Consider the following 22,793-nt stretch of genomic DNA (forward strand, 5'->3'; position numbering starts at 1 on the left):
AGGGTATCACAATTTGACTGTACTACAGTAAATTTGTATTCACGCCTCTCTCCTGACCTGTCAGGTTATGGCTGTAGCAGGCCTGGACTCCAGCAGAGCCCACCGCCTCTCCCCGACCCGCTCCACCCGCTCCTGGGCCACTCCCCCTGCCACCCCAGCCAGTAAAGACCAGTCACCATACTACACTCCTCTCATCCGTGTGGACCACCCACACAGGGAGAGCGCTGCTAGCAGCCAAGTGTCTGTGCGCAAGAGCTCCTGGTACACAGACGACCCCGAGTTCTCCCAGAGGACGTACTCACCGGTCCACCTGCAGGTGCCACCTGAGTACCATAACCAGTACCACCAGAAGAGAGGCAGCGCCACCAGCTTAGTGGAAGCGGTGAGTCTGAGTGTTGGTGGGGACGTAGGGAGGGGAGTTGTGTCCCTGACCAGATAATTTAATCTCACAGACTTTGGTCAAAACGAAATGTGACAAGCAAGATAAGCAAAACAAGATTCTGAAAATTACCATTAACTTTTTTCCCTCACGTTCTGTCGAGCAGGTTTTGATATCAGAAGGGCTTGGGAGATATGCCAAGGATCCCAAGTTCGTCGCTGCCACAAAGCACGAGATAGCAGATGCATGTGAGATGACAATAGATGAGATGGAGAGCGCAGCCAGCCACCTGCTGAACGGAGGGATTGCTCCGGGTGTCAACGGGGTCAACGTGTTCCCCATTCTGACTCCAAGGGACTATGAACTGCAGGACACCGCAGCCAGTTACAGTGACGAGGAGCCGGAGACAGAATCCAGAGCTCCATATGAGGAGGACCTGGCAGACGAGATGATTTGCATCACGACTTTATAGCAGTGGCTGGAGAAATCTGCAAATTATAACCTTGTCAGACTACAATCAGCGAAAATTTTAAAAAAAGAAATGCATCTGTTGGCTCTGACCAAAAGAAGTGCCTTTTACATTGAAGAGAAAAGGCATACAGAAGAGAGACACATTAGTCCCGTTCATTTAATTGTTCTCCACCTGCCAGCAAAGGAGGTCACAGCACAGAGCCAGCTACCATCCCTGCTGAGCAAAGAGGGACTGACCGCACCCTCCTGTCAAAGGCCTTGACCTGGAGGTGATATACAGGTTCAGCCTGCAGCCAATCAGAGACAAGGACATTGAATGCCAGTGAGAGAGATGGACCAGTTGGCAAGGGTGTGAGATACTCTTTAGGGCGGGTCTCTAAGGGTGATGACAATCAGATGTACGATGTCATTACCTCAGTCACTTTATTAAGGTTTGGCATATCATGCAAGTTTTCAATGCAAGCATAGAAAGGCATATCTCCTCCCCGTAGTCGTTAGTATAACTTGATCCCTTTGTTGTTAGAACAGATCGTGTGATGATTGCTACAGCTGAGTCAAAAAGTGAAGAAGCACCAGTAGAGTTGAACCAGATTATGCAGGAACTAATTGTCCTACTTACTTATAGCATCATTCAACTTGAGATATGTACTTTTGAAGCGACAAAAGCATTTGTGATAAATGCACTAGCAGGCAGGTTATTTAAAATTTTAGAATAGCCTGATTAATATTTCATAGTTGATATGCTGTAAAATTGTATTATATAACAAAAGAAACTTTGTAAAGAGATATTCTATATTTTGTAATTATGTATCATTTAAAAGATCAGCAATATGGACCCTTGTTACTCCTGTTATGCTATAAAAGCAGACTAGCATTATTTTATTAGGTACAATATTCTGATATTTATTTGCCTTTTATGTTTTTGCTAATATGCACCCTTTATTTTGCCTATGAAAACAGCATTTTTAAGAGATTCTGCTTGTGTGACAACACTACTGCACAAGATATGCAAATGGCTTTGATTTCTTAGCATAGGAGTACACATGTTACTTCATCAAACCAACACCAGTTGCATAAGGTTAAGCCCCCTTTACAGGAGCATTTTTAGAAGGCAAGCCTCAAGGATCCAGTGCTGAAATTTTATACAGATGTGACAAACACATTTGTTTGCATATTTTGTGCAGGGGATGCACAAGAATTTAAAATGCATAGTGCATTAACAATGCTGCTTTTTTAGTTAGTTTCAAAGTCAAACCTAGGTTTTGTCAGCCCCTACTGAAATGCCTTTTTGCTGCTGAAAGAACGAAAACGGATAGATGGTAATAACAGGGATAAATTAATATTTCTCATAGCTTGTGCTGGGATTTTCCATGACATACTCTTTGTTGTTCATGGCGTGATTCCATTAAACCTTTGTACTAAATCTTCGCAATCACATCTTAGCCTTCATGTAGTAGTGTGTGAGGGCTCGGAGCCTGTGGTGGCAGGAGACACATGCACACATCCAAAGGTCAGAAACAGTCCGAGGTGTGTTCTAGGTGGAGGGTGTCCTGGTGTCAGGATGCTGGAGAGAGGCTAAGCAATACTAACCCCCCGCCCCTTTCTCTCTCAGCCTGCCTGGTTCCTGCATACAGTATACCTCGTTAGGCAACGATGACAACATATCATTGTCTCAACGTATCTGTTTGTCACAGTGTCCCACAGTGGAGTTTTTGAAAGAGATTAAACAGGGTTTGAACCTGGATTTTGTGTTTTTTTCCTCCGTATAAATTAATGAGACTAGAAGGGAAACCTAACCCTGGATGCATAAAAAGAAGCAACTGAAGCCCATAAGTTTTATCACTTTTTGATCTATCACGATAAGGATACTGGACTAAATACACTAAAGTGGGCTTTTTCAGGCATTACCATGGAGAGTTTAATTAGCACCAAGGATATTTTAGGGTTAATGTGATCTGTTGTTCATGAGTGTTTGATTTGTAGGCGAGTGCGTACTGTACTCTAATTCAACCGAATACTGTCATGACAATGTAGGTTTTCCATTTTGTGTGCACATTGAAAGGGCTCTTTGAATTGTTTGTGAGTTAAAAAAATGTGTTCTAGTCCTTTTGTTGATGAACGTCATATAAAAGGACCAATGCACATAACAGGCACATTGTACTATTCGTAGCAATTACAGTACTGATGAACTGAAGATATGCATTATTTTGTAAACACTTTTAAAGTTGTGTGAAACTAAAGATAAAAAGAACTTACTTTTACCTCATGTCAGGGATTCCTGAAAAAAAGAAAATAATGATTTGGTTCAGTCTATACCAATGGTATTTAAATATTAGCACATAGCTGTTTGTCTTTGCACAAGTAACTGTATAGTGCTTTTGTTTCTCCTTTTTCTAAACAGATTTGTGTATTAAGGTGAGACAATTTTGTACTTTTTGTGACTGTGTGTATGGTTTAGTGGAATCTATATTTGTCATTTACACCTCACCTTACAATGCTGGGAATGAAAGAGTATTAAAAAATATTTTCAAGGTGCACTGTTCCTCTGTTCGCGGGTAGGGAAAAAAATAAAATGGTTAAAGTACCAGTTTACAGAGAAACACATATTGATTTGAACGTTTCTATTAGTTTCCTTCATATTGTTATGATTATAATTACTATTACAACTATTAATGTTCTGAAAGCTGTATTAAAATAGAAGATAATGTAAAATATGTACAAAAGTATGGAAAGACCCATGGTAATGTTCTCTACTTGAAAGTCTTGATATTTGCTCCTCAATGTTTTTATTCAGTAAACATAATTTCTCTTAGTAGCAGATGCTTTACTATAACCCTCTAGGTTTTGTATCAATACATTTTTTTTGTATTTTTCATTTTATTTTGGCCTTGACTTTATTTGAATCGATACTGATATTTTATTTTCTATTGATCATCATTGAATAAACTTATGCTGAATTACTGTTCTCATTTATTTGTATTTTACACTTTTTAGAGAGCAAGCACTGGACACATTCACCAACATTGTCACGTTACTCCTACAGTTATAGAGAACGTCATATCTGTTATACATACACATCTCACAAAAAACATAAACATTCAAACACTGTAGTCACTGTGGAGCAGGATATGTAAACTGAGTTATACACATGTCAGTAAAAAGCTTATTAATGGCTGGTTGTAGGCGTGCGTATATTTCAGGCGGGAGACACTTTGTTTACTGCAGTCTCAACGGTGGTTACATTCTCTGATGTGTCGTCCTCCACCCAGGGCTCTTTGCCACACAGCAGGAAGGGCACTGCATATTTACGGAACTACACAAAACAAAATAAAACAGAGAATATCAGACTGAGAATGTTTCAGTGTGGATGATGTGGAATCCAACTTCCAAGAAAATGTTGTAAAAGTGATGAAAAGTCCAAACTCTAATCAAACACTGGTCAGTAGTTAGATAGAAGGTGCATTATTGTGCATAGAAACATTACAAATCATGTGGAAAAACTAATATTTAACAATAATATAAAAACATTTTTATTATAATTATACATTATATTATAATACACAGTTAAAAGGTAAATAAACTTATTATGGTTCTTCAGCAACTCAAACTACTTTTCATTATACAATAATTTATGCACGTTCTTGTTTTTTGTTAGTCTTAAAGAATCTGTTTACTTAATATATCAAAAAGCAGTTTATATATTTTATAATTTATAGATGTAATTTTTGAAATGCCTCAACTTTACATAACTTTACATAATGTAATTATGTAAAATTAGTTATGTTGTAGAGCTGCAGCAATAAGCCGATTAATCGATTAGTCGATTGACACAAAATTAATCCCCAATTATTTTGACAATCAATTAATCAAATTCACTTTCTCAAATGTGAATATTTTCTTGTTTCTTTAGTCTTCTGTGACAATAAACTGAATATCTTTGGGTTGTTGACTGTTGGTCAGGACAAAACAATAAATTTGAGGGCGTCTCCCTGGGCTTTGGGAAACAGTGATTGACATTTTTAACCATTTTCTGATATTTTATAGACCAAACAACTAATCAATTAATCAACAGAATAATGAATAGATTAATCGATAATATATAATAATCATCAGTTGCAGCCATATTATGCTGTGCTGTAAGATTATAGATAATTAAATAAGTAAATAAATATATACATAAATAAAAAGTAATTTATAGTAGACGAAGACTTTGAAAATTTTGTTTTGAAATTTACAAGAATAGCTGTATCTTTGGTTATATCTTTACATCCAATCACAACAGAGTGCTCAGTTACATTGACACTATTATCCCTACTACGATTCCTAAGACAAGACACTGAACTGTCTTTTAAGACCACCAGATGGTGCTGATGTGCTGATTTATTTGTCTGTATAATCAGTGTCTGGTTTTACAGTACCTGTTTGTTGAGGTAGATGTAGATCAAGGGATTGTACACAGTGCTACTCTTGGCCAAGTAAACAGGCACTGTGCCCACCAGCGGGTGAATCTCCACATCAGGGTCGTAGACCACCAGCATGGCCAGACCGGCATAAGGCAACCAGCTGATCAGGAACATTAGGACCATAAGAATCACCATAGACGCCACCTTCATCTCTCCTTTAGCTACTGCACCACCCTCCACACAGGCCATCTTTGATACCTGTAACACAGAATGTCATTGAAAATATCTATATCTACAGACTAGTGGCCAAAAACAGCAGTTCCTAAGTTGGGTATCTGGAGGGTTGCAAGGCAAATCTAAGGGGTCAAGACAACAGTATAGTAAAGAAAAAGACGTCTGCTGCACCAAATGATGTTGTTTATCAGACTTTTCTTTGATCTTTTTTTTTATTATTATTGTCAATTATGATGGGGAAAAATCACTTTTTGCATGAGTTGGTCATAACTGGTTGACATCTGCAACCAGTGAAGAGGGGTCACAAGCTGGCATTGCTTCATTTTAAGGAGTCACAAACCAAAAAGGTGACTATTAAACAAAGGGAAATTGCACATTTCAGAAAACACAACAATCTGTTTCCTGAAATGTTGTTTTGTTTTGCATTCAGGGTCACAGCAGTATTTATCAGTTGCTGGTTTTTTTTCTTCATTGTTTTTTATTGAGCCACCTGTCACATCTATTTTATTTCTGTTATCTGGATTTATGCCTTTCTATAGGTGTGCAAATAAATTAAAAAAAGATAAAAATCTAAGAAATCCAGTTCTCACAATATGTGCCGCAGAACAAATGAGAAACTAAAAATCTGAAAACTAACTGATGAACCTGTGTTACAAGATAAAAGCACATACTCTAATGCAGCCTGTGACGAAGCCAAAGATGTAAAAACTCACCTGGTGCAATGTCCACAATAGTTTTGTGTAGGATGCCAAGATAATGGCAAAAGGAACGGCAAAGCATACTGCAAAATAAGCCAGAATGTAGGAGACATTGTGAGGGTCTCGGTTGTGCCAGTCAGGTGCACAGGAAGTCCCGACCCCCTCCAGCTCATACCTACCCCAGCCAAACAGGGGTGGTAAGTTCCATGTGAGGGACCACAGCCAGGACAGGACAATACCTCCAACCGCATGGTTATTTTGGAAAGTTATCTGCCCCAACGGCTTACATACAACAAACATCCTCTCCACTGCGATCAGAGCAACTGTGCACAGAGATGTGATGCCTGCGGACAAGTCAAGGAAAGCAAAGTCATATAGGAGAAACAGTGGGGTGTCTGCATATTGATGTAAATGTGAATTAATACTGTACTTTGGAAACTAAAAATAATGTCAATACAATGATTAATTGAGTCATGCTAAAAGAAGCTTGTTGAAGTAAAAACATTCACTGTTAACATTACAAAATAACAGAAGACATCTCATTTTACATTAGAAAAGATGCACCTATTGTACCACAACTCTGTAACAAAATGTGCAGTTTTAAAACCAACTCAACGTTTGCTGTGTTTCTCTTTTCACTCACCGAACAAGGACACTGCAAAGCCCTCCATCACGCAGCCTGTCCTTCCCAGAGAGAAGTACCCCTGGGCATTGTTGACCACAGAAAGCACCCCTCCGGTCATCGCTGTGCCCAGGTCAGCCACAGCCATGTTCACCAGAGCGTAGTTGAGCGGTTTCCTCAGCTGCTTGTACATGAGGGACACCATAATCACTGTAGCGTTGAGTATGATGGCCGGACCGGTGAAAATGGCCATAATGATGGCGAGGATGATGAAGCCGGTGCGTGACAGAGGAGGCTCCCTCTGCGGGCCCATGTAAGAAGAAACATTTGGGAAAAAATCTGAGTGTTGCATGGATGAAAAAACTTTAAAAAGTGGTCAGTCGGGCTGTTCTTGTCTTGTCTGGAGCTTCTAGATGTTCAATATTGCACCACTCGAATGTGACAGATGAGATTAGATGCCTTGAGTCTAAATAAGTCCTCCAGATCTGGACTTAACAAAGAGTAATTCCTCCAAATGATGATGATCCTTGATCCCTCACCTTTTACTTGATTGTAAAGGCACTTCCACAGCACTCCTCACCAGGATCTGCCAAGCAAGTGCAAAAAATAATGACTACACCCTCCGCACAGAGGGATAAAGAGACTGCTGGTTTAGCTTTCTAAAAATGCTTAGAGGTGGTGTGTCACAACATACAGTATACAGTAATTATCAATGAGGGATGATTATCTCTTTCTGGTTCTTTCCCTCACTTTCTATGTCATTGTTTTCTTCTCTCTTGCTCTCCTTACACAAACCAGGGATCAGAAAAGGTTTAATCAGTATCACTATCAAGTCAAGTCAGTTGAACAAAGAGAAACTAGAAATACATCTACACTATTACAATTCAAATAAAAGGGTAAATATTGTAGTTATTTTGGACATGCTGCAGGTGAGACAAGGATGACTGACTCATAAAGAGAGTTACAGTAATCACGACATGAAGAGATCAAACCAGCACATGTACAAAAGCATGTAAAGACATTTTGTATTGATGACATAGAATCATTTAATCACATATTCTGGTATTTCCCTCCAGTGGCACTTTTAGTGGCATAATTATTTATGTTTATCTTTAGGATTATAGTTAAATGTGGAAAAGAAACATTATTAAAACAATAATTGTAAGAAAGAATATAGATATCTCTCTAGTTTTTTATGTGGAAAAGGAAAACATGGAATTTCAGAATTTATTTGTTTGTCACATTTTAGTGACACCGAGATTCTTTGCATTTGTGGATGTATCAGTGTGTGTGGGTTTAGTTCTTGGAAATACACAAGTGTGTCAAAAACAGTACTTGAGTAAATGTACTTTGTTACATTCCACCTCAGACTTACACTTCTTAAAGGGTCCATCATCATCTTCACCAACTTTATTCTGATTTTGTGATTTGAGGAAGCCATCCAGGTGTATTTTTACACATCAGGTAAACATCTACATCCCTTATCTGAGTTGATCATGCAGCTTGGGAGCACAGCAGGGATTAAAATGAGGAAATCAAACCCAGTACACAGTTGGAAATAGATCATTCAGCCATTAACAACATTAAAGTCACTAAATGAGACGTTTGCTAAACAACAGTGTAATCTACTATAGTTCATGTGGAATCAATACCTCTGATTGTCTTGCAAAAGAACAAATGTTAAATGAGCTTCACTAAGTTTGTATTGGTATTTATTGTGAGGTGTTTTTTATTTTTTTGTCCATCCACTGCAGTTTTATAATTTCAATAATATAACTTTCTGCTTTGCATGTGAATGAAAAGATTCAAAATTGTATAAACTGTTTCCCTACAGTGTTTTCTGTAGGTCGGCTTAAGACAGCAGCAAGATCCCATTTAACCTCACTGGTATTCCCAAGAGGGTGAAGTAACTGGTTAAGCTTTTATTTAAATACACTAATGTGCTGTCCGGACTCAGGAGGATCACTGTGATGTGCTATATTAAGTCTGTTATCAAATACAATGGGTTACACACATGATACAGTACTTACCACCTGAGCTCAGAAAAACAATATGAGTGTGTAAAAGTTACTGTGACAAGTACATGAGATGATGTTTGAAGGTTAGAGTGAGGTACCAGTGTAATGTTTGAGTCTTGACAGCAGTGATGTAAACATATAAAAGCTTTACAGATACCTCCACAGATATTGGTAAACTGAGGTAAAGTCTTCTATATATAGCACTGGATGAGTGAAATGTTGACTGTTGTTGGTGGTCTGAAGTGAATTATCCGCGGGTGCTGAGGGCATGAGGTGAGGTTAAGCCCTGTGACTTAACAAGAGAGCATGACAACAGGTGTCCGATGTGTAACCTTTTAAGAGGTTTACGTCCAATCAAGTCAAGACAGAGATTACAACTGTTTGGGTTGAAATTTCAAGTGGGAGCAACAGCAGTCTGATTCTGATTATACACCTTCATGTCTGGTACAATGCCCTTAATTATGATCACTTGAAATGACAAATCACTTGGAACAATGAAAACTGAAGCCCATATACATTTACCACTGTCAGTGTCCTCAAAAGCCTTACGATGATCTTTTTACAAAAAAATCCCTTAACATGAAAAGCATGAACGTTGATTGTTGGCCTTCGAAATAGCAGCAATCCAAGCTAAATGTACACTTACTGGCCTTTTTCCAGGAGCTTTCAGCAGTTTCAAGCTTTTTCCAGAGTTTTTCTGAACTACCTTTGTTTTTAATCTCCTGAAAAACATGGCAAGTGGATCTTGAGGATTGAAACCAAATTCAGTACCATGGAGAGCACCTTCAGATTGACTCAACATCAGAAAAATCTGTGTTTGGTATGATTTGATACAGGATTCAATGTTTCTATAAGCTATATCAGGTGATAATGTGGACAGTGGAAAATAAAACAAGTCAATTTTTCAGTCAAGAGTTTCCTCTGAAACTTTTCAGCAACAACTTTACAGTTGTGCTGACTTTGGAAGCCCCATGAATCCACTTAACTGCACTCAAAGTGATATTTTACATTTTACAACAAAACACTATTATCATGCAGCAAGATAATGAGCATCAAACTATTTTAATCAGCTGAATCTCACTATATTTGAAGAAAATGGGCCTACTGATGTGTTAAATTGACCTGAATCTGCACTCTGTGTGTGGTTGGAGGTCATGACAAGAAATTCAATCCAATGGAGAAGTGTGTTTTGTATCCGCGTGCACAGATGCAGATACTGAGACACTCCGGCAGGATTTAAACCCCCAGTAATCTCACCGGCTGTCTGCATTAAACGAATCAAACCGGAGAACTTTCGTCAGTCTCATGACAGAGAAGTGCTTTTTATTTGCCGTCGATAGTTAATTAAAGCATTCGGGGAGCCGGTAAAGTGAGCGGGGCCGGTCAGACAAGAGACTGGATGATATTGTCCGTCATCCAACAGGCTCCTTATCGGCACGTCCCAGACAGTACAGGCTCCTCGCAACTTTGATGTACGATGCAATTACTAAACTAATAAAAGCCTCAAGTCGAAACACGGCTCCTGTTGTGGTGGTGGTGGTGGTGGTGGTGGTGGTGGGGTGGGGGGGGGGGGGTGGCGCCTCAACCCTCTTACTGCCATGACATCATTATCGCTTCCTAATCAGCGCTTAGAGCACGAGGCGATGGCAGCATCTTCTGGTCTAGTTTTATAGCGAGCACCAATGAATATGGCGCTATGAAAACTTCTTCATTTATGAGGAGTTGCTCTTTCACTAACCCCTCAACTCCTGAAACAATCTCTGAGGCGGAAAAGTTGCTGATGTGAATGACATGACGTCATTGATCAATGTGGTCAATTGATTGGACTTCAACCACCAAACTATTATAAACAAATGCACAAAGTTTAGAGATATTATTACAGGGTATCGCTCCAGTGCGCATTTATTGACATATATCTCTCAATTGTTGCTTGTTTTGTATTATTCATTATCTGAAGTCAGTCTAGAAAATGCCCATATCTTCCCAAACTCAAATGACTCCCATGATAAATGCATGTTTTGTTTTTTTCTCTTTCTCTTTTATTGTGCTAATGGCGGTGCGCAAGCCTTCATCAAATGTCTGCAGTCTCATTATCGCCCACAGAGCCAGGAATCTCCCCTTAAACGCGTCTTCTATGTCTTCTAATGCTCTGCAGATGTAATTATGTCCTACACTACATAATTACCTTTCAGTTACACTAAAAACACGCTTTCACATGTTGGATATGAATGTGTGTGGAGCAGGGAGACAATGCAGTACACCAAGCTTCTTCACTATAACGCAGCGTCAGCGTTAAATGCAACAACTTTGAAACAGTTCAATGCTGTTTTCAGTCACTATCAATGAGAGGTGCATCGCAGAGGAAAACCTGTATTCAGTGGTTTGCAGATGAAGCTCTGTAAACCCGTCCAGCGTCCAGTAATCATATTTTGCAGAAGCTCTCAGGCTTCGCTGCAAACAAGCAGGCGAGTCGCTCCCAGAGACAAAGGTCTGTGCTTGTCTCCACCTTTTTCAGAGGAAGGCAGAAGGAGCAGAGGATGGAGAAGCTGGCTGGATGGTGATGCTCGGTCTGTCTGCACGTCTTTCTTTCTGTTGCTCTCTCTCCTTCCCTCCCTCTCTCTCTCTCTCTCTGAGGGGGGAAGTCTATACAATTAAATACAGTAGGGTACGTGCTGGCAGTAACGCGGCAGGAGAACGTGCACCGGGGTCCAGAAGTAGCTATACTCGGTGCTGGGACTGGATTTACTGTACATCTGTCTAAGAGTTGAAGATGCAGGGGAACTGGAGGATCCTGTTCTCGCACATGTGCAGCACCAGCTTCCTTCTGCTCTGGATCTTCGTCGGCTTGAATGTGGTGGAGGTGGCGGGGTCCCAGCAAGGGATCCCTCTGTCAGTGTGAGTGAGAGGCAGCTCCTCAACTTTGTTTCACATGGAAATAACCAAAATGTTGATCTCTTACAGGAAGGAAATGCTGCATTTATAAGCGAGCTGCATGTGGGTTTTTTAATTTTTTTTTATAAAACTCTTAAATAAATTTACAGCGCGTTAAATAGGTTAAAGTTAAAGAAAGGTTAGGGATAATGTAGGAAATTTTCTGAACATGAAGTTGATTCTTGTTTTTCTTGGTTCTTGTGAGGACCACTGTGTGAGTTTAATTGAACCACAGATTTCTTTCTGTACTCCACCACACAGGCCGCATTTATTGGAGGATAAACTGATGATGGCAGAAATTCACAAGTACAGATGTGATTTTAGCAAATAAGCAGGATTTTTTTTTAAATCACAGGAGGTGGAGAAATTCATATATGGAAGAATAGCAGCATAGAGTTTTCTGTTGTTTCTTTTCAATCTATAACTTGAAATAATAAGTGGTACGGTTGGCTTCACTACCTATATGGTCCTAAAACAAGACATTTTTATATCTCGTGGACTTGAGGGGTAGAACTTTTCTTAGTGATGCCATCTTAATCTTCATTTTCAAAAACCAAATTTTCAATAAGGTAAATTGATTAAGAGCAGAAATAGTTTTACATATTTTTATTAAAACTGGAAATTATTACAGCTCAAATCACAATCCTGCAGCCCTGTACAGGTGTAATCTAATGATTCCCAAATTTCTATTCTGTGCAACAGCTAACTGAAAATGAAGCACATTTTGCTTTTTAAGTCATATTACATTTGCAGCAAATTGGGCGACTTGATGAAATGCAAAACCTTTTACTTGAGGAATCTGTTTTGACAGGATTATATATTATTATATTAAGGTTTAGTTTAGTTTTATAGCCACAATAACACATCCATAGCCATGAGATTTTGGAAACTAATAGAAAACAGAAAATCAGCTAAAATGAAATTAATACATTTTGAGAAATCTTTCAGACACTGTTTGGGAGACGGCTGTTCTTATTGAACTGCAGTAAATACCTCTGAGCTTTTTAATGCAAAGTTGCAGATGAGAGCCAATATAACTGTAACTCCTTTATATATATTTATTTTAAACATGCTTGAATATATGTAGTTTGACTTTCTGAATCCTTAAATCAGCAGCCAAGTTTCCTGTAGGACGGTTACATCCACCTTAGTGTTACATTTAAGGTAAAGTATTTTGCTGCCACCTTTACCACAAGTCACTCACAATTCAATAGAAGAAGCTCAAATAACTACAGTATAGGTCATGAAAATTACAACAGTCATCTGTCAAGAGAATGAAGGTTGGTGCCACCAGGCCATGACAATACATGACTGATCATGTAAGGTAAGAAAATAGAAAAGATGACAGCTAAGGAGAGATAAAAGCAGCTGTGGTGGACAGACAACAGGGAGTATTCAGTGCAGAGAAGGCGATGTAAGATAACAGATTTGAACTTACATCTGACTAATGGTGAACTAGAATTTCTTACGCATGCAACACCACATTTCAGTTTAGACAATAACTTACATGTTTTTATTTTATTTCATTCAATTTCTTACCTCGCTATGTTTTTACATGCATTTTTATATACACGTTTCCATAATATTTGGAAGATTGTTGGTTTAATTGTATTTCTTTGTCTTGTTTGTGTCCTAGCGTAAAGCTCTGGGCATCAGCGTTCGGTGGAGAAATTAAATCCATTTCTGCAAAATATTCTGGTTCCCAGCTACTGCAGAAGGTATTCTTCTCATTTCCCAGTGTTGCATGAGCACAAATGTCCTTTCCCTTTCCTGTAATGACCATGTAGTTACACATATTGTACACTGTAATGCTGTATTCCCTCTCTAATGGCTGCAGAGACATTTCGGTGTCTCGACTGAATGCTGATGCACTATTTTAGAGGAGACTCAGGTGTGTTTGGCAGAGACAGAGCTTAGCGTGTGTGTGTGTGAGTGTGTGTGCATGTGTGTGTGTGCATGTGTGTTTGTTCTTGATACGGCCCATTAACCACGGCTGATTCCTCTCTCATCTCATCTCTTCAGTTAACTCTCTGGAGTCAAGAGCTTCAACCTCTTGATATGAAAGCGACAAGGAGACAAATTGAATAAATGTGTAGTTGGGATTGATAGTGGGTTAGGGGGGCTGATATAATGGAACAAGTGGAACCAACAGAGACAAAAGCAATGACCCAGTGCAGTAGATTTAATTTTCTGACCACTTGATGGCAGAGGTGGGCTCTGTTTTCACAGGCCTCAAGTTCAAAAAGGCTGGTCAAAGTGGACTCAGGTGGATGATTGGTGAACTGTCTGTTTTTACTGAAGTAGGACCAGAACAGAAAGTGTGAAGTAAACAGCTGGAGGAGGAGCTCCTTTGTGTGAATGCTGAATAACTGCACTGCAGTGTGAAACGTGTGTGTCCAGTAAGTGTGTCGAGTAACAGTACATACAATACAGTACACACTGTGTGTGAAGTTCATGTGCCTTAAGAAATTATTATATTACAGTGAAAATTTGCTGCATATGAATAGAAGATAAACAGCATCTGTAAGATGTGTTTTAAGTCTCTTTTGCCGATTTTAAATTTATATGTAGATGACACATTGCACTCATGACCTATAGTGTTTAAATGGCACTTAATTAAATCATTAACCCCGGTTTTCTCTTAAAATTTCCCCTTAAAAAGTAAACAAGTAAACATTTTGCTTTATAAAAAGGAGAGAAAATTAAGAGAAAACAGAAGAGACAGCCAGCGGCATAAAAACATGGACACAACCTGCACAAACCACAAAATATAAATGATCACATTCCACTCTCTATGAGAGTATCACATATAGAATATATACTTATACAGTATGTATATTATGGTTAAACCAAGTGAAATATTTAAACACAAGACAGCATGCTTGTATTGATACACCATTACATTAGATGGAAATGTGCAAGATGGCTTTTGCATCATTTTACACATTTCCCTTAAATACAAGCTAATATACTTGGTTTAGTTTGACACTTTTGAATCTCCACTAGAATTGTAAATAAAGTGAACTAGGTCTGTTAAACAACCTTAGTTTGTATAAAAGATGAGAAGGTCTGTCAGGTTGATGATGTTAAGGAGTTATGTATAACGTACAGCAGGTTATAGCCACACTAAAATAATGGCTTTTAAAGAGGGTTATTGACTTAAGTGTCTCAGGTCTCTTTGCTGTCTACTCACTAAGAGCTCTTTTTAATTGTCAAGTTGACCAATTTTTGCCTTTGTTTTGTCTTTGGTTTCGAGTATATAAAAAAGATGATCACTTTGTCTAAACAGTGGGTTTTATAGAATACACTGAGAGGCCATAAAAAGAAAAACTGTTCAAATAAATAATTTTGTTCATTTTCTTTAAAGATATACTATGCAGGATTCTCCCAAAAATAACGTATAGACTCATACAAAAATCATCTCTCTCAGTCATGACCCACTAGAAGTGTGTGATGGCGTATTTATCTGCTGAGACTCTGCCCTCTGCCTGTATTTTCTTATTTTATTATTATTTTGCTGTGTTCAGAACATTTCTGGGTGTCAAACTTTGGGCAGTGGGTGTGTAGCCCCCAGCCAATAACAGCACATGGGGTGTTAGGTCAGGTAGCCTGCTGTCTCTCTCCCCTGCTCTCTGTATGTGTCATGGATGTGTAAAGAGAACAGGTCTGTGTCTGTTCAACCGAGTTTGAGGCTGAGCTCCATACACACACACACACACGCACAGAGCAGAGAGGCCACAGCGGACAGGATGAAGTGTGCGCTTCAGCTGCATTCACACCGAATCCAGCAATGCAGCACCTTCCCACAGGGTTGTGCGGAGGTGTGGGTGTGTTTATTTGTTCTTTAGAACATAACCGCCATGAAACAATCAGAAAATAACATTTTATTACTCTGATTCATTGCTTTATTCTCGCTACCGCCGCTCCCTCTCTTCATTCACTCTCTAGCTCACTCAACCACTCTCTCTCTCTCTTGCTCATGCTCTCAGCTCGCTCTGGTGTCATTGAGCCAGGGAGGAAGGGCCAACTTTGAATGTTGTATTTACAAATAGCAACCAATAAATCCTGCATAGTATGCCTTCAAATATACGGAGGAACAAAAGAATTAGTGAAACATTGCAAAATGATACATTTCAATACAAGAACACCACAAACTAGGGCCTCAAAACTCACTATAAGATTGAATCAACACATCTCAGACAAAAGAGTTGATTTGTCAGAGAAGTGAAGTGTTTTATTTATTACAGGACTGCTTTATAATGTAAAGGGGTTTATATTTTCTGGTCACTCAGTTTACAGACCGTAGCAGGCATTTCAGTCATGTACATTAGACCAGTTCTCGGCCTGAACACTTTATCCCTCTGCCTCTTCTCTGACTCTTTACTTTCCTCCTTTAGGTTAAGTTACATCATCAATCCCCATCATACTTATTAATTCTCTGCATTTGACCCCATCCTCACTATTTTAGGAGCTGTGGGCTATCACAGTGCCGCGTCCGGGGACCAACTCCAGTTCTGAGGGCAGTTCCTCGGTCAAGGGCAGTAGCAGGATTAATCCTAAAAGCTCACCTGCATGTCCTGGACTGTGGGAGGAAGGTGGAACAACCAGAGGAAGTGCACGTAAACATGGGGAGAGCGTCCAGACTGCATACAGAAAGCGGCTCCAGGCTCCAAACCTTGGAACTCCTTGTCCTGAGGTGACAGCTCCTTAATATAAGAAGCTGAAGCACTATGCTTTATTTCCCACTATTTATTACCAAACATGCTTTTTATCTTTGTCCAAAAACATTTTTTGCAATATGCCCTGCAGATTTGTTCCCTTTTTTGAGTGTGTGTAAGCACTTTGCTCGTGTTCCTGTTCATGGAGGCATGTCTGGAGAGTGCTGTGCTGAGCCAGTCAGCACAAAGCAGTGAGCTGTGAGGGAACTGACGGGTTGTTAGGGGCTGGTCATTAAGGCTGATCATTAGATGCTTTTATGGCGAATTACTCGATTTTACTAAGATTTCGGTGAAAGGGGAAACACTGGAGCTCTTCAGGCTCCCGCAGGCAGGCCTCACTTCTGCATTGGTCATTACTTTAATCAATAATCATGATCAGTGCTTTTGATGGATGGGGCCAAACCTCCACTTGATGACTGGAGGAGTGAGAGGGAGGAGGAGGAGGATGTGGGGGGGACTGGGGACTTGGGGTGCTGAGGCGAGGAGGACAGGCGTGAAATGAACTGTTCTGCTCCACTGCGAGCCCACACTCTTCCTTTCAGAAGGTAATTTGTCGCCTCATGTACTGGAGTGTGTGTTTTTGTGTGCATCCTGTCCACACAATGTGTAACGTGTTTGAATGCGTGCTACAGGCCTGTCGTGGCTCATGTTTATTTTTAGATAAGGTTATTGGAAGTGTGTGATGTGGCTGACTGGACAGCGTGAGAGGATGCAGGGTTTTGTTTTTATTTGGCGTGTGTGTGTGTGTGTGCCAGGCAGGTGTGGGATTATGTAATGTTATATTCCTCCGAGCTGTGGTGGGCTTTGTTCTGTATCACTGGAGGTCCTGTGCGTCCAGCAGAATCAGCATTATGTGAGGTGTAGTTCATTACCCAGAGTCGACCAAGCTTGACACGTTATTATCTTTCTCCTGTGCTTTGACTCCATTTCAATTACCCTCTTGCCATGCATAGCCTTCAGATCCAGCCCCGCCCCCCTTCCCCCTCCTCGGCCACCCAACTTGGCCATCTTCAGCCAATCAGAGAGAAAGAAGCAGCATGTGCAGCCAATGACTGAGACCAGATAAAGACTATCAATCATGCTGTGTTGCAGCATGGATTTTATCAGCCGTTCATCTGAGACCGGCTTCTCGCAGCTTGTCAACCAACATGTGATGCCTTATAAGCCTTGTTTAACAATTTGCCACCTCTCTGGACGGGGATGCAGTGGAAACAGCCCTCTAAAATGCTGCAGAATACAAAAACACAGAAAAAGATGATTATATAAATGTTTTTCTTCTCTTAGGAGTGTTAGTGGGCATTTAAAGCATTTAATGGGTCAACCATGTTTAGTGGCTTTTCCTGCAGTCAGTGTTGTAAGATTTACAGTTGCCCCTTTTCTGTCAATGCCACAATTTTGTTCCTGGTTGTTGTTTTCAGAAATATAAAGAGCCTGAAAAATCAGTAAGAGTGGAAGAAATTGATGGTGTGAAACTGGTCAAAAACCTGGCCATGAAGATGGAGGAAATGTTTCGGAAAAAAGCAGAGGCCACCAGGGTAGGTACAATTATTTTATTTTGTTTTGGGGGACAAGTTGAGCAGATTAATCATTTGGGGAAAAAAACAGACTATTGTTCCAAATCTGTCCTAATAATGTTGCTGTAAAAGGTTGATCTGGAATATAGTCTTAGATGTATTAGTCTGCAGGCCTGAGCTGTGAGCTGTGAGCCTCAGCGCAGAGGAGCTTGTAACCATTTTAATGCTGCTCCTCTTGCAGGGACTGCTGGGAAATGATAACGTTTATCTCATCCCGCCTGATCCCATGTGCGCCGCAACTCATGACAATTCTGCCTATAAATTACATATTTAGGAGGGCGCTTAATTTAATAAACCCGATTTAATTCCCTGAGATACATCAACATATTTAAATTCTTTTTGAAAAATGTGTGAAAGCCATATATATATATATAAATAAAATCCAGGTTCGTAATTAAACCTATAGAGGCTTCCAGCATAGGTGTGTTAAATCCTAAACTGACGACGTCATCACTTTACTCCAAATTGAAAAGGGAGTCAAATATATAACCAGTGACCTCAATATAGCGGTGTAGGTGTCAAGCCACCGACATTTCATAAAAAGTAAAATTAGGCATACCATGAGGCCATTCTCCGTTTAAATCAGAAAATATTATGTTTCTTTTGTCGTTTCCCCCTTATTTTTTAATTTTCCAGCTGCTGACTACATGAGGTCTTACCATGAGGTCGAATGAATTTGGCCGCCGCAGCTCAAACGCTTCAGTTGTGTTTATATAGCAGTTATTTTGACACGTGTGACAGATGTTAATTACCTGCTTGGCTCCAAAGGCAAAAGTGACTGTAACGTTTAGGTGGCATTTCCCCGGAAACACAGAGCCAAGCACATTTCCAGAGTCGAGTTATTGCAGAGGCTATATCGCTGCTCCAACCTGCCTCCATCAATCATTTCACAGCCACACTCCGCAGTATAGTGGCCTACGTTTTATGCATATTTTTTGGCCCTCAAAAATACTACAAGGATTGACAAAGAGGGAGAGACTAACAGTTTTGAGAACAGCTTAGTAGGAAAAGCTGGATATCCTGTCGATTTCATTCAAAGATGAATCTAAAATCCCGGTTTACGTGCTCCATCATGTTCCTCTTGGATGGGACATTTGTTGAGATGTGAAAATAACAGAGCGGGAAAGAAAATGTGCAAACAGCAAGTCTGAAAAATACAAAGAGCAGTAGAGTGGAGAAAAACTTCTGGTGATACAGTAGGCTTTCTGGAAGCCATTTGTGAAAGTCTTTAGAAGAAGTATATTGTTCAATGAAAAATGTGCATGTACTGTATTGTTTTTATACAGATGTAAGCATGATGCGTGTAATAGTTCTACACTTACCAATAACAGGCTGCATATAATAATATAATAATTACTTCATTACGTTTTTCCTCCTCTCAGCGGCTGGTGGAGGCAGCAGAAGAAGCGCACCATCAGCATGAAGATAATCCCGACTTGCAGGTGAGCTTTGTCCCGGACAAAAGAAAAGAAAAGAAAAGAAAAGAAAAGAAAAGACAAGAAAAGAAAAGAAAAGAGAAACATAATTGTTTAAAAAGGTGGTATTAACCCAGGATGAATCTTTTTTAATTGGTGGTGGGGAGAAGCGGCTGCAAGGTGAGAGAAGGGTAATAGACCCTAAAAGTCTTTAATTGCGTTGGCGTCGTCCTTCACACTGATGTCCTGTCAGCGTTTTGATGCATAATGCGTCTTTGATAAGCAATGCCGCACACACTGAAGGCTGCAGCTGCATGCTGTCATAACTCAAACTGACTGTTTTTAAGTGCAGGAATCAGCTTAGACTGCAGCTCTGCAGCGGCGCCTTTAAGTTTCAATACAGTATTTAAGAACATCAGGCCTATAGCAGAACGGTGATTAAGATTTACTGTGTCCTGATTTGGCAGATTGAATTAAAGGCTATGATGCATGCTACAGTGTTTTTATTAAAATAATAACATTTCTCAGAGGTTGTTGTACTATTGGAGTCTTTGCGGCCATATAGTCTAAATCATGAGGAAAAAAATGGAGTCAGAGGTAGGCCTGCATTGCTTCTCATTTTCATTTTATTTAACAGGATATGCTCCTGTGTTCTGGCTGTGTTCAGGACATTATTTAGCGGCTCTCATTGCGGATTTCCAGGGCGCACTGAGCTTCCTCAGTCTCTGCAGAGGGAATGCAGTATTTCTGTCGTTTATTAGTGCGCTCTCTCTCTCACTCTCTCTCTCTCTCTCTCTCTCTCTCTCTCTCTCTCTCTCTCTCTCTCTCTCTCTCTCTCCCTGTCCAGTGGACAAAGATAAATGTTACCCCCTTTTGCGCGGCGCATTGTTTCACTTACATGGCTCTAGATTGGAAACCCACTCGAGCAACAAAACACTGAAATAACGGCAGAACTTTACAGTTAATAGAAGCATTTACATCATATGAATAGATTTGAGCCACCTTGTTCCTCTGCTGTTCACACAGCCATGACCAGACTAGGTAGATTTTACCTTTTAACCCTTGAAAAAAAAATAAGTTTAACTAATAATTGAGAAAATACAGCCTATATATACCATTTTTTTCTACATGATACTTGAAAATATTTTCTTTAGAATTTAATACCTCTACAATTAATTTGTCCTTTGTCACTGACTCTGGTCCAGTTCGTGATAATAGACAATTAATTATTAACTTAAGGTCAAATAAACCTTCTAAAGCAGATTGCTTACACACTTTATTGAAGGATTTATGCACTTCCGGGACTTATTTTCATTGCATATTTTATTGAATTATATTTTTCCATTTTCTCCAGATAACATCACTTCATAGATAATTTGGTATCTCTCACTCTCAAACCTTTAATCCTTAAACCAAACCATGTAAATGTGGACTCCATAAATATTAAATACACCATTACTGATTTAATTCTTTATATTATTTTTGTCACAATCACAATTTACTGAAATATTTTAATAATATTCCTGTAAAGAATAGTTGACCACTGCACTGGCTTCCTCTTTTTGCCATTGACAAATATCTTCTTCATCTACTGCATTTTAAAAGAGGTATTACAACCATTAATGTGATTTTATGAATTGTATGGAAAACAATACAGTAAAATTGTTGTATACTTTTAATAGATAGAAGCTGTTCTTACATTTTTATTCAAGCAATTGACACTATTGTTAAATAGCGCAGGCCGATCACACAGACATCTCATCTTAAAGGCCATAAAAAATAGTAAGGAAAATTCAGTATCCACCTGCGATAATGATGTGATGTCATGATATTACTCCTTGTGGCATCATTGAGCCAAGCTCGCCTCCTCTGACACCACACATTTTTCACGCACCATTTCACTGACCACAATGAGATAAGCCGGCTGCTCTTATCTCAGCTGCTTCGTGTCAGGACAGCCGGGTGCTCTGCATTGACCCGAGTGTATTCGCCAGTTTAAGGGTGTGCAGAAACTTGGCTTCAACATTGTATTCAGTGTTGCTTTTGCTGTAAGTTTGTTAACAGAATTTTTGCCTAGAAATAGTCTCCAAGAGATTTTGAAGGTCAGGAAAATGAGTTGATTGTAAGATTATTATTTTAGAAATATGAAATAAAATTTCTACTTAATATTTCAAATGAGAAGGGACACCAGCAGAATTTAAACAGGTTAAATGTTCTTTGTGTGCTTTCTTTCTTTAATCTATCTTTCTGCCAAAACCTTGTCAGGGAGAAGAACAGCTCTTGCATTGAAAGTCTAAATTTGAGCTTTTATGATTGTCTCTAGAAAATGTTATTATTATTAATCATGGTGGTGTTTAGAAATCATTGTTACTGTGTATTTCAAGTTTTTTTTCATTAGCAGAGGATGTCTAAAAAATTTTAAATCCAGGTTATTTCATTTTTGAGTTGCCTGCTGCTGTTGTGTTCTGAACATCATAAAAATCACACTCTTACATAAATTGTGCTACTGAGTGAAGTTAGTAATGTAAAAGTAGTAGTACAGTAAATTATTTGCTCAACCCAAAGTGTGTTTTCTCATATGCTGAATGCTCTTACTGATTATTTATTAACAGTTTAAACTACAGTATACCATGACAACGTGATCCGTAACCTCAGGGAAGGACACACCTTCAAAACTAATTTAGTTTTGACTGTGAAACTGTTAGTTACAGAAACTGCAGAGTCAGAGCCTTTTACATTTTAATTAGACTTAAAATGATAAAAGACAATGATGACTTCGTAGATTTTGTTGCAAAGCATAAGGAATAAAGCTTAGTGAAACCCACCATCTCTGCTTATACAGTAAGGCCCAGCAGCCTGTAATGGAGGGCAGATCTCTGCAGTGAGGCCTACAGCTAACTGCAGTAGTGTAAGAGTCAGTGGGGCGTCTCGGAGAGCTGCAGTGTCCCATGGCCTGCTCTACAGTAATAACCCTGGTGGTTAACGTGCCTCTCTACAGCACTATCAGTTCTGCTGAGGGTGCACGTTTTTTTCCCCCACAGCTCCCCCTCCGCTGCTCTCGCCCCCCTCCATCCCGCCACAGCTCGTCAGAGAGCTGCTCAGGCGTGGTATGAGCTGTCAGAGGCTGCTTGATGGTGATGCCGGCGAGGCCTCCCCCGAGTGTGATGCTGTAGAGTCCATCACCCATCTCTCTCTCCCTCCCTCCATCTCTTTCTCTCTCAGTGCAGACAATAAGGACCAGAGGCCACAGAGAGGCCGCTCAGACAGGATGAGGCAGTCTTTCTTCTGCAGCAGCAGGCAGTGAAGGACAGGACAGACAAACTATTGGGT

The 22,793-nt window shown here is 39.7% G+C and overlaps 3 protein-coding genes across 4 annotated transcripts in view; 2 read left to right on the top strand and 1 right to left on the bottom strand.

Moving 5' to 3' along the window:
* cacna1da (calcium channel, voltage-dependent, L type, alpha 1D subunit, a) overlaps positions 1-3,807 on the top strand; it is a 64,848-nt gene extending 61,041 nt beyond the window's left edge. The window contains exons 45-46 of the mRNA XM_044347881.1: positions 65-382; positions 546-3,807. Coding sequence (XP_044203816.1) covers positions 65-382; positions 546-851 — 624 coding nt within the window. The 3' untranslated portion in view covers positions 852-3,807. The remainder of the gene's footprint in view (positions 1-64; positions 383-545) is intronic.
* A 58-nt stretch (positions 3,808-3,865) lies between these two features.
* LOC122981092 (parapinopsin-like) lies at positions 3,866-7,352 on the bottom strand. The gene is made up of 4 exons (XM_044349618.1): positions 6,829-7,352; positions 6,201-6,529; positions 5,269-5,511; positions 3,866-4,163 (listed from the first exon to the last, which is right to left on the bottom strand). Exons 1-4 carry the CDS (start codon positions 7,157-7,159, stop codon positions 4,047-4,049), a joined length of 1,020 nt encoding a protein of 339 aa, XP_044205553.1. The 5' UTR covers positions 7,160-7,352; the 3' UTR covers positions 3,866-4,046.
* A 3,228-nt stretch (positions 7,353-10,580) lies between these two features.
* cacna2d3 (calcium channel, voltage dependent, alpha2/delta subunit 3) overlaps positions 10,581-22,793 on the top strand; it is a 36,862-nt gene continuing 24,649 nt past the window's right edge. The window contains exons 1-5 of one of the 2 annotated variants that reach the window (XM_044350309.1): positions 10,581-11,720; positions 13,393-13,474; positions 16,225-16,452; positions 17,893-18,009; positions 19,431-19,490. In XM_044350309.1, coding sequence (XP_044206244.1) covers positions 11,596-11,720; positions 13,393-13,474; positions 16,225-16,452; positions 17,893-18,009; positions 19,431-19,490 — 612 coding nt within the window. In that variant the 5' untranslated portion in view covers positions 10,581-11,595. The remainder of the gene's footprint in view (positions 11,721-13,392; positions 13,475-16,224; positions 16,453-17,892; positions 18,010-19,430; positions 19,491-22,793) is intronic. The other variant, XM_044350308.1, reaches the window with a different exon arrangement.

Source organism: Thunnus albacares, chromosome 4 (genome assembly GCF_914725855.1).
Source record: "Thunnus albacares chromosome 4, fThuAlb1.1, whole genome shotgun sequence".
NCBI classification, from domain to species: domain Eukaryota; kingdom Metazoa; phylum Chordata; class Actinopteri; order Scombriformes; family Scombridae; genus Thunnus; species Thunnus albacares.